At 39.9% G+C, this 12,431-nt stretch overlaps 2 protein-coding genes across 2 annotated transcripts; both read right to left on the bottom strand.

Annotated features, from left to right (window-relative positions):
- Positions 1 to 3,146: 3,146 nt before the first annotated feature.
- On the bottom strand, positions 3,147 to 3,467 carry LOC145814322 (uncharacterized). The gene has a single exon (XM_082910993.1). It carries the CDS (start codon positions 3,465 to 3,467, stop codon positions 3,147 to 3,149), a length of 321 nt encoding a protein of 106 aa, XP_082767119.1.
- A 2,186-nt stretch (positions 3,468 to 5,653) lies between these two features.
- On the bottom strand, positions 5,654 to 6,586 carry LOC145814321 (uncharacterized). The gene has a single exon (XM_082910992.1). It carries the CDS (start codon positions 6,584 to 6,586, stop codon positions 5,654 to 5,656), a length of 933 nt encoding a protein of 310 aa, XP_082767118.1.
- Between the last annotated feature and the right edge of the window lie 5,845 nt (positions 6,587 to 12,431).

The raw sequence follows: 12,431 nt of genomic DNA, 5'->3' as shown, positions 1-12,431 counted from the left end.
TCATGTTATTTGATCGTGATATGTCTTGCTTTGATTTTTTTTTTGTTTTTTCTTTTTTTCCTCAACTTTTACCATGTTATCGGGCTACCTACCCCTCTTGTAATGAATTTTGATGTGAATGAAAATTCTACAACTTTTTGCTCGCCCAGTTTGCTTTTCTTTATCACTTATACTTGAATGTTTACTTTTCCGAGTTAACCAGTCGAGCGAAGACTTTTCAAGAAGTTGGCCAACAACCCACTTTGCCAATCTAACCACCTCGATTAAAGAATTCTAAAAAGTTAGTCAATCCTGCTAACCCACTTTGCCAAGCTAACAAGCTCAGTTAAAGATTTACAAAAAGTTGGTCAGTCCTGCCAACCTACTTTGTCAAGCTAACCAACCGGGCAAAGATTTTCTAAGGAATTGGTCAATCTTGCCAACCCACTTTGCCAAGCTAACCAGCTCGGTCAAAGATTTCCAAAAAGTTGGTCAATCCTGCCAACCCACTTTGCCGAGCTAACCAACTCAGTCAAAAATTTCCAAAACGTTTGTCAATCCTGCCAACCTACTTTGATGAGCTAACCAGTTGGGCAAAGATTTTCCAAGAAGTTGGTCAATCCAGCCAACCCACTTTGCTGAGCTAACCAACTTGATCAAAGGTTTCTAATTTCAGACCGAAGTAATATAAGCGCATAGTAAAACTACAAGACAAAATCTGAAAAAGAAACTATACTTATTTTATTAATGCTGGGGAAAAAGAAAAAAAAATTACAATTGCTAAAGCTAAAAATCAAATAACTTCAAGTTAGCTATGTTCTATGGTCTTAGAACAGTTCGGTCATCCATATCTTCTAGGTGGTAAGCTCATTTTTCCTGCTAGCCCAACAACTTTGTATGGTCCCTCCCAATTGGGTCCTAATTTGCCATCATCAGGCACCAAAGTGTTCTCCATGACTTTGCGTACAACCCAATCACCTACCTTGAATTGCCTTGGATGCATTACCTTGTTATACTTTCTAGATAGTTCTTGCTGATGTGATGTAATGTGTATTAGAGCTTTCCATCTTCGTTCTTCTGCAAGGTTGAGTTCTAAGGTTATTGCTTCTACATTTAAATCTGGGTCAAAGTTCTCACTTCTGATAGTGGGAAGGCCAACTTCCAAAGGGATGACTGCTTCTATGCCATGGGCCAGCGCAAAGGGTGTTTCCTCGGTTGACTGCCTTGGGGTAGTTCGGTATGCTTACAAGACATGAGGGAGCCCATTAACCCACTTTCCTTTTGCTTTCTCCAATCGTTTCTTTAAGCCGTCCAAGATCACTTTGTTTGATGCTTTAGCTTGTGTAACACCCCCAAATTATTTAATACAAATCATAACTTAAAACATGATTAAACCCAAAATCTTATCATAAACATAGTGACATTATTCCCAAAAGTCCTCTTTCTCATTGAACTAAGGTCTCATAATATAAGTTTCATGCTCATCTATTAAATACATAAATAGTTCCATAGTTCAAATAGCTAGAGGATGAAATAAAATAAAAAATAGATGCCTTAAAAGCTTACAATTAAACAATGCATAGCCTTGTACAACAAATGGATTCTCGGTCCCAAAATATATACGCTTGGAGCTTCCACACATTTCATCCAAGAGCTATCTTGCTCCATCAACAAAAAAACGTATCCCCTTCCTTGTCACTGAGGTGGTGGCACATCATCAATCCCTGAAATTTGTTAGATAGGAGCAAGATGCCCAGTAGAAATATTTTTAACAAAGTATCTAATTATTCAAAAATCCATATGACATCATCACAACTCAAAACAATTTTAATTCAACTCATAATATTACTTTAAAAGAGAAGACCAGAATTCCATAGTTGCCATAAAATTTATAATTTTCAACATTGGGGGTAAATATGCTATAAAGTCCCAAAGGAGAGTCCCAATGCATACATATAGCTATGTTCCTAATGAAATATATCTCGACATTTGCCGGCTATTAATAAGGTGGGAACTGGGCACCCAAAATCATCAAATTTTTCACTTTTACCGACTACAATATGACAGGACCAGTGGACACCCAAAAATATCTTTCCCACATTCGTTCGGTGATAAGCTCAAGACAGGGCAATTGGGCACCTAAACTTCCCCGCGCGGGTACCAACACAACACACCCACATTCTCCCGAAAAGCGACTCTCTACCCAAACTCACATGCTATTTACCTCCCCCTAACCATCTTTCCAAAGTTTTTACGTATACATACATTCATAAAATATATATATATATATATATTCGTTCACCTTCCAAGCCATTAGAATAAACATAAAAGAATAATGTCTACCATTGCTAATCAAATCCTAAGAACATTCCAAAATTCACATCCTCCATTCAAATATCAAATTATTATCATAGACTAATAATAAATTTAAAGAGTTGAGGGTCAATTTCATTTTCTTTACATTACATCAAAATTAGGGTTTTTATAAAAATTGGGGCTTTTGCCCCTCTAACATTTACAACATGAGTTGTTATCAAAAACTTCCATAATCCTTGGATTTGAGCAAAGATATTAAGGGAATTTATAGAAAAAAATACAATTTTGTAAGGGAAACTTCAATCTATAACTTTAAACATTCATCAACTCAGCAATGTCATGGCAAAACCACTTAATAATCTTCAAAACAAAGAGATACAAGGGTAAAAGTAGCCCTACCTCTAGTTTCAAGACTAAAAAGGCTAGATGATCAACGGGCTCTTTGCAAAATCCCAATCCAATCAGTAGGAAGCTTGGTCTTAACTCAAACTTTGACTTTTGCAAGCAATGTGTTTGTGAATCTAAATAGAAATGAAAGATTTCTAGAGAGAAGAAGCTAGGGTTTTCGGAGCTAGAGAGGGAGGAAGAAGAGAGAAAAGAAAAACTGAGAGAAATGACCTAAAAAGTGACTTTCTAAGCTGCTGAAATCGTGCAGACTACATGAGCGGTCTTTTCACTACTCGAGCGTTGAATGAGGACTCTTAATATCTCTATCTATAAAACAAGATACTCGGAACCCCTTATCTTCACTCGAGCGACCACTTCTTTTCTCGAGTAGTCCTTCGGCTTGCAAAACAAACTACTTGGAACACCTTATATCTGCTAGAGTAGTCTTTCCATCGCTCAAGCAGTCACCTGAAATGAATTGTCATAGCTTGGCCATTGGCCTGAGGGTATGTTGGTGTGGAGTTATAGAACTCTATCTTGTGCTCTTCACAAGAGCCTCTAAAGATTGTTCCATCAAATTTAGTGTCGTTGTCTGATATTAGAGCTTCAGGTATTCCAAACCGAGTTATGATGTTCTGCCAGACAAACTTCTTGGCGTTTTTCTCTTTGATGGAAGTAAGTGTCTCTACTTCAACCCACTTTGTGAAGTAGTCAGTCGTTGCAATAAAGAACTTCCTATTGCCCGACGTAGTTGGGAGTGGTCCCACTATGTCTAAACCCCACATTTCAAAAGGCCAAGGGTTGGTCAAAGGTAAGAGTTCTCTGGCCGGTTAATGGATTTGATGCGTAAACTTTTGACACTTTTCACATTTCTTGACATACTTCTCTACGTCTGCCTGCATGCATGGCCACCAATATCCTTGCGAGATGGCTCGGTAAGCCAATGACCTTCCCCCTTGATGACTTTCACAAATTCCTTCATGAATTTCAAACAAAAAGGCCTTAACCTTGCTAAGGTGGACACACTTTAAGTATGGCCAAGTAAAAGACTTTTTATACAATGCTAGGGATTGAAAAAGCCAAAACTGTTGTGACTTTGCCTAAATGTTGTTCGCCCCCCTTTTTGTCGTCTGGCAGAATCTAGTCTTTCAAGAAAGTGATGATGGGGTCCATCCAAGAAGGACCTAGCTCGGCGCATAATACCTCTACCGCTTTAGGTTCTTCAATACTTGACCTTGGCAGAAAGTTGATTAACAAAGGGTTTGGAATAGAAATGTCTGACATTGATACGAAACCAACTAACTCATCTGCCTTGCTGTTTTTATCTCGACCGATTATTTCTATCTTGACCACTTCAAACTTCTTGATTTCTATTTTGACCAGTTCTTGGTACTTGGCCATCCTGTCGTCTTTTGCTTTGTATTCGCCAGATATTTGGTTAACCATCAATTGGGAGTCAATGTATACCATTAACTCAGTGGCCTTCATCTGAAAGGAAGATTTTAGATCAGCCAAGAGTGCTTCATACTCCACTTCATTATTGGATGCTAGAAACCTAAGCATGATTGCATGTTCAATAGTCAAGCCATCTGCCGAGATGAAGACTATTCCCAGTCCAGCTCCATGCCTATTAGAAGCTCCATCCACGAAAAGCTTCCACATCTCTCCTACCAATAACTTCTAGCAAGTAGATAGGTCTGAAGATGTCTTGGGGTCTAGTACTTCAATTCTTTCTTCCAAATCTTTACTCGGTTGCCCTACCATTTCCTTTTCAAGCACGTCATCATAAATTGTGCTTATCTTTGCACGGCTTACCTCATCACCCCCTAGCAATGTATCATTGACCTTAGTGGGTGGTGTAACCACTGCTAGGCTTAATGGCACATTCCGCGGTTCCTTTGTTTGAGGTGGTAACTCAACTTGTTGTTGGGTAGTGGGGGGTTACGTTGTTCCCACGGCACTTTCACCATTTGTTTGGTTTCCTCGATTAGGTCAACTGAGCAAATGGAATGGCTTCCTGGGGTGAACTCCACCATAAAGTCTGCTAATGCTTAGGCCTTTATAGCTGTTCTAGGTTAGAACTTGATATAAAACTATCCCAACTTCACTGCCTATTTTAGAATCCTTCTAGAAAAGCCTGTCCTTTCGATAAGGCCTTTAAAGGAAATACGATCAACACCACCACAATGTACTTGTGGAAGTAGTGTGGTAACTTCCTTGATGCCATGATTAAAGTTAAGGCCAGCTTTTCTAGTGGAAAGTATCTTGTTTCGGAGCCTAGCTTTGTCTTGCTTACATAAAAGATGGGCAAGTGTTGTATTCATCCTACACGCACCAACACCGCACTAACAGCGTGTTGGGAGATTACAAGGTACAAGTATAGCTCTTCTCCAAGTATTGGGATCACTAAAAGTGGTAGAGAAGACAAGTATTCCTTCAAGATTTTCAAATCTTGGTCATATTCTTTGTCCCACTCGAACTTTTCCTTAAGCGCCTAGAAGAATGGTCTGCACCAGTCTGACGACCGACTTATGAACTGATTCAGTGTAACGGTTAACCCTGTCGAGTACGACAACTCCTTAACTATGTTTGGGCTTTTAAGCTCTTGAATGACCTTGATTTGGGAAGGATTTGCTTCTATACCACGGTTGGTCACCAAGAAGCCTAGAAATTTGCCTGATATCACACCAAATGCACACTTGGACACATTTAGCCGCAGCTTGTAAGTCTTCAAAATTTGGAACATCTCTACTAGGTTGTTGAGATGGTCTAACTCATCCTTGCTCTTAATCATCATGTCATTGATGAAAGCTTCCATTGTTTTGCCTAACAATGGGGCTAACATCTTAGTGACCATTCATTGAAATGTGGCCCCTACATTTTTTAGGCCAAAGGGTATGACCTTATAACAGTACAACCCTCTTGGAGTTGTAAAGGATGTGATCTCCTAGTCTGGCTCATACATAGCAATCTAATGGTATCCACGATATGCATCAAGAAAGCTAAGTCTGTTGTGACCTGCAGTTAGGTCCACAAGCTGATCAATCCTTGGCAAATGAAAGATATCCTTTGGGCACGCTTTGTTAACCGTTTTGTAGTCCACGCAAACATGCCATTTGCCCTTTTTCTTAGGCACCACCACCGTGTTTGAAATCCACTTTGAATAATGAACTTCCTTGATCACTTTTGTCTCTCGTAGGTTGTCCACTTCCTCAACCATTACTTCGGCATGGTGTAGAGCCGATCTACTAGTCCTTTGTATGACTGGTATGGCAGTAAGGTTGACATTGAGTTGATGACAGATAAAGTTTGGATTAATGCCAGGCAAGTCGTATGGCGTCCAGGCAAACACTTCGAGATTGGAGATCAAAAAATCCATAACCTTCTTTCTTTCAGTGCTGGACAAAGATGAGCCGAGCAAGAAAAACCTTTTTGGGTCGCTCCTGTCAATCCTCACTTCCACCAGATCTTCCACGGCCTTCTGTTCGGCCGCCTTGCCGACGTCTCCAAACATCTCATTGCTTTCCGATTCCTCTACCAACTGCACGAACCCTTTGGCAGTACCGCTACCATTTATTGTCACGAAGCATTGCTTTGACATGATTTGGTCTCCCAAGAGCACTTCAATTATACCAGCTATGTTTGGGAACCAAATTACTTGGTGGTAGGTTGACGCTACAGCCCACATGGTGTGCAACCATGCTCTCCCAAGAATGATGTTATAAGTGGATGAGACTTTTAAAACCCAAAACTCCACTTGTTTGACCATTGAGCCAGCTTTGACTAGCAAAATAATCTTGCCAATTGGCCATTCTAGTATAGAATTAAAACCCATCAAGGGAGATGTAGCTGGCGCGAAGTCTCTGTCATCCAATTTTAGTTGCTTGAAGGTTTCATAGTACATTATTTTGCATGAACTCCCTTGATCAATAAAAATCCTCTTGATGTCAAAATTCTTAAGGCGCAAAGTAACCACTAGTGCATCGTTATAGGGGTTCTATAACCTTGCTAGGTCTTTATTGGAGAAAAAGATTACATTCTTTGCTTTTGTCTTGCCTTTTTTCATGGTCAGTTAAACACTTAACAACTCCCTCATGTGCTCTGCCTTTTTTATTATCCCTCTGGGCGTGCAGATTTGCTCAAGCTCGATGATGCCATGGATCACATTAATCACACCTTGAGGTGGACCATCTACTGGTAGTTCGTCTGGCATGTTGTGGTCTTAGGGGGCTGACCGAGCTCCCCTCTCAATATAATAGTCCAAGTGGCTTGCTTCCACCAATTCTTCTAGATGCTACTTTAATGTTGTGCAATCTTCAGTTCGGTGCCTGACTTCGTCATGGAAAGTGCATCGATACCTTTCGTCAGAGCCCTCTATGCTTCTCCTAATTTGGCAGGCTACTGAGCAAAGTGTTCATCGCTTATCTTGGTGAGGATTCGGTAGATGGGCTTTTTAAAAAACGTCGTGATAGCAGTGCGAACCTTACTTCCTCACTTTAGTTTCCTCATTAATTTGGGGAGGGTCACCGCAGTTGTTGTAGTTCGGCCTTCCTTTCTTTCCAACCGTGTTGACCTTGGCCAAAGTCGTTTTGTCTGTCATCGTTGTTGTGCCAGACTTTACCTTTGCGTGGGCGCTATCATGCTCAACCCTGATATGTTGGTGCACTTTTTCCATAAAGGCTTTTATGGTAAGAGGTGGAGTCATTGTCATGGAGTTCCTCAATCTATGCCCCACTAGAAGTCCGCACTTGTAATAGACAATAGCTAGGTTGGTGGGGTATTCACCAATTTGGTTGAATGTCTCCCAATACCTGCTGTTGTAGGACTTTAGCTTCTCCTTCTCGCCCATGTAAATGGCGAGCAATTAGTCGACCTCCACAAGTGTCTTGGTGTTTGTTTTGAACCTAGTAACAAAAGCCTCTACAAGCTGCATCCAGGAGGCAATGCTGCCTTCTGACAAACTCTCAAACCAAGTCAAGCCTAGATCCCTAAGGATTGATGAAAACAAAATACACATCAAAGCATCGTTTCGCCTTTGAATAGCCATCACTTGTCGAAAGTGGCTAAGATGCATATAAGGATCTGATTTCCTATCGTAGATCATGAACTTAGGCTGGTTAAAGTCTAAAGGCAAAGGTGCATTATCTATCCTTGGAACGAACAACAAGCTCTGTAATCTTGCCAACCCTCTGTTTGATGGCTCATAGACAAGGTGCAACATTGGCATTACGACCTCGACGCTTCCATGCATCTGTAGACACCCCATTTTTTACGGCCCTTATGACTTGGACGCCATCGCTTGCACACCCAATGATGAGTTTATATACTTATCAAGTGCTCGAAGTCCTCAATTGAATGCCACAGCTTTGAGCCTTTCAAACCCTATACCCCTGTTGCCTTTGTTTTTAGACCGAACCTTGAGACTTCCAAGCTTGCAACCCTTGGTGGCCTGCTGGCCACCTTTTTGGGCTGTCGGCCATCACTTTTGGTTGCCGGCCACTGATGTGGCCTCTCGGCCAGCAGTGATGGCCGGCCCAAAGTCTTTTGTAGATATTTTGTGACAAATGTGCTAATTATTTGCACAGATACATGCATCTGCTCCTACGTGTATGGCTGGATGTTTATGAGGGAAATACATGTTTTCTATATATAGAGGGCCTCCCTCTCATGTTTCAAGTTAGAAAAATTTTGGAGCAAAATTTTTTTCCTCTCTCTATAATTCTCTCTCTCTCTTTCAAATTTCTAAACTCTTGCTTACATATCCTTCACCTTTGCCTATACACTCTTAACCAAACCTCTCCATCTTTGAGTTAAGGTGTCTTTGAGCTTTGTTAGGGTTCTTGAGGGTGTGTTTGCTTAGTTTTATTGCTTGGAATTGATTTCCTCTTCAAGAGGTATAAGGTTTTGCCTCTTTACTTGCTTTAACTACTATTTTTCTTACATTTTCCAACTATTTTTGGGCTGTAAAAACTCTGTATTTTTGGACTGAAACTTGGGTTTTAAGGCCAATAAGGTTGAGGGGTGCTCCACCCTTCTTTGCACCTTGTTTTGAAGGCCTTTTCCTTTGTGTTTCCCATGTTTACACTATTTTTTTTTGGGAGCTTTTAAACACTATTTTTTAGAGCTATTTCAGTAGCTGAAATCATGTTTTGAAGTCCAAAATTAGACGGGTTAGCCTCCCCTCCATCCATTTGCTTACTAGTCTAGCATGCTTTATGTTTTAGCATATTAATCTAACTATTTTTGTCTTAAGTCCAGCATGTTTTAGGACTATTTTTAGATTGTTTTAGCACTATTTTTGGTTGATAGTTGCTTTTGAGCTTTGTTTTGCATGCTTATAGTGTAATTGTCCTCATGAGTTTGATGTTCTACGCCTTAGACACCACCTTATTTGAGTTGATTACATTTATTTATGGCTTTCCATACTTGTGATCACTCTTAATCACCTCTGCAACCTCCCTCCTTTCTTGGCTTTTGTTTTTCTTTGAAAATGGTTTCAAACTACTTGATTGTTTATGCATGAGATTGAGGTGTCATGCTTAATGGTTTAATTGCTTTGGGATTCATTACCAACGGTATGATGTCTCTTTCATGCCTAAAACAACACTTGGCTTGAGCCCTCTTTCCATTAGAGGACTTAAACTCACCATTAGACTAAATGAATTAAAGGATGGTTGGTCATTAAAATGACCTAATTAAAATGAGACTAAAACGGTGCAAGATAAGAATTTGGTTTTGTGTTCAATCAGACGTTAATTGAACACATGGAAGCTTGAGGCATTTCATACTCATTAGTGATGAAATGATTCAAGTTTTCAAAGTCACCACTTCCTTTGATCAACTCATGAAAGGGAGGAGGTTAGAGTCTTATTTTGTTGCATTTATTAAACTTGCACACTTTGGTTTATAAGCCATCATACAATGGAATTGCTTGAGTTGATGGTTTGTGAACTAAATTTTGTCCCTCCTTTGATCTGTTCATGATAAGGAGGGGTGAATTATGCAAACAAACCCTTGAGAATACCTTGTACATGCTCTGTTTGTTCTCTGTTGCAGCAAGATGAACTGTGCAGCAGTGGCCGGCAGGCCACCTTTGGTGGCTGGCCGGCCATCACTCATGGCCGGCCAGCCGGCCACCAATGCAAAATCCAACAGTGTGTTTTTTTAGTAGAGCATAGCTATTCTAGAGGTGGACAAAAGTGTAAGTGTTCTACTGTGCAACAAAGACTTTTTGGAAGCAAAACAGTGGCCTTTTCGGGTGGAAACCAAGCACGTGCATAAGCATTCCTCACGTACTGAGCATATTTAAGTTTAAATATTTAGCTTAGATATTTGTTGTAATTAATTAGTTGTAGCTAGTTAATTTTGTAAAGTGTTGTAATTAATTAGTTAGTTAACTAGTTGTTTGATTTCGTCTTGTAATTATTTTAATTAGTTAGAATAGTTAATTAATTTGTTATAATAATTAGTTGAGTAGTTTAGCTAATTATCCATTTTGGTTTGTAATAATTAGCTTAGCTTTAATTAGTTAGCTAGTTAGTTCATTCGAGCTCTCCTTTGTGAGAGCGCAATGTTGTAATAATGTGTATGTCTTCTAACCCCACGTCTTTCTCCCTTTTATTTACTAGCTTATGATGGTTAGTTTAGGGCATCATGTTTTGTTTAACATACTTCGTGCTTGCATCCACTTGTATTGCATGCACTCGGTTCATCATTCTAACTTGCATTGTCGTTTAAATACTTCTTTGAATATGTGCTTAGACCGCGTGCTATTTACTTGATTCATATTTACTTAGTAGCCGAGCCTATTAGTTGCATATCGCATGTGTTGTATTAGTCATATTGCATAGTTAGGAATCATGCATTTTTCTAACTCATTTCTTTTTGGCTTGGAGTACTAGGTGAGCCTTTACTCGCTTTAGCATATCGCATGCGTGTGATTGTTTGCCATGTTTAGCATGCTTGACATGAGGCTAAATACTTAAATGCTATAAACTTTTTCGAATGCCTGTGGATGAACGCAAGTTGCATGAGTTGGAGTAATTTCAGTAATGTTTATATGCGATCACTTTTTCAAGTGGTACATATTCGAAACAATTTTGCAAACAAACATGAATCAAAGTGTTCCAATTCTTCCAAATTAGTCAATACTTGTGTGTGTGTGCATTACATAGTAATGCTAGCCTAATAACTTGGAACAAGAGCATATAATGTAAATAAGATTCATATCATGATTAGTAGAGGCTGATCTTTGATCGGGCAAGTGGGGGTGCTCAATTCATGACCTTCCCCTCTCGTGCCTAAGTTCCCGAGCCGAGACAATTTTGGTGATGATGGCCTTTGGCACGAGTCATGGGCTTCCTAAATTTTCTAAAAATATTTAGGTGGCGACTCTGTATATGGCAAAGCGGTTCATTTTTTACAATTTGATTCAAAATCGATTTTTCAAAAGATTTGTCGGATTTGGACTCTTTGGTGAATATCTATTTCACATTGCACTTGTAGAATCAGATTCAAAACCGCGGGAGTCTGATACTGTAGGGCTTATTCATCTTCCAAAAGGGGGCGTGAAAAATTCGAGCTACAATTTCTGGTGACTCTGCTAGGGAAATTAGAGAACTTGACTTGAAATTCATGATATGAAATTTTATCTGTACTTATATGTTTCTTTGTATTGCATTAGCATTGGTGCGTTTAAGTCATATATTTGCCATCTGCTATTCCTGGACGGTTTGCCAGAGGTTTGCCTTAAAAGCTTGCCAAAAGGCTAACCGGTCACAGGCTTTGCCACGATAGAAACACAACCCTTGGATCTGGACTATTGCTGTACCGTTTGATCCTCCTTTCACTTCTCGGTGTTAGGTGTGAGAGGTATATTAAGTAGTCTTGCTAAGGTACCCTTCTGACCATTTGGCCTAGTTACATATCGAAAAGCTATAGAGACTGTTTCCAAAAGGCTAACCGGTCACAGGCTTTGCCATGATAGAAACACAACCCTTGGATCTGGACTATTGCTGTACCGTTTGATCCTCCTTTCACTTCTCGGTGTTAGGTGTGAGAGGTATATTAAGTAGTCTTGCTAAGGTACCCTTCTGACCATTTGGCCTAGTTACATATCGAAAAGCTATAGAGACTGTTCCAAACTAAAACAGGATACTTACCCGAATATAGGATTGTGTGAAACTGCTTTATTTGAATAGTGAACCCTAGTTCCTGATGAAACTAGGATAGGGTAACCTTACCCCCTCCTAGGTGTGTTTTGGCTCTCGCTTAACTGGTATATGCTTTACAGTGAAACTGTACAGGAATGTATGTATCAATTACAAGTTGGGTATCCGTTTTTGGGGGCAGAATTCAGTGTTGAGTGGAGTCCTACAACTTTGATTACATATGTGTTGTTAACATCAGTAGCTGAGGTGCTATGCGGTTTTTGATTACTACTTTCTTTTTGCATTATTTCTTTTTCTAGGTAGTATAACACCATAGCTTTGGAAAGTTCGGATATCCCCCAAGTACTCTGGACTCGAGTCAGAAGGCTTTGCAAAGCCGGAGACCTTGTTAGGAGACAGCCTGTGTTTATTTCGCTCCCACCGGTTACTAAAAGGAGGAGAGTCAGGTAGAGTTCATCCGTCTAGTTTCTACAACAGTCACCCTTCACTTCACCTGCATCTAGCCAGGCTTAGGGATAGTCTTCTACATCTAGTCCGAGATCACTCGCCAATTCTAATGGCATAGTATCCCCCAATCAG

The sequence above is a fragment of the Camellia sinensis genome, unplaced genomic scaffold (genome assembly GCF_055761805.1).
Source record: "Camellia sinensis isolate YWXY unplaced genomic scaffold, ASM5576180v1 Unanchor1, whole genome shotgun sequence".
Taxonomy (NCBI): Eukaryota; Viridiplantae; Streptophyta; class Magnoliopsida; order Ericales; family Theaceae; genus Camellia; species Camellia sinensis.
The sequence above is the reverse complement of the archived record's forward strand: the minus strand, read 5'-3'. Positions and strand labels throughout refer to the sequence as shown.

Coding starts and splice junctions, on each gene's coding strand:
- LOC145814322 (XM_082910993.1), bottom strand. CDS start 3,467: ATGTGGGGTTTAGACATAGTGGGACCACTCCCAACTACGTCGGGCAAT.
- LOC145814321 (XM_082910992.1), bottom strand. CDS start 6,586: ATGTACTATGAAACCTTCAAGCAACTAAAATTGGATGACAGAGACTTC.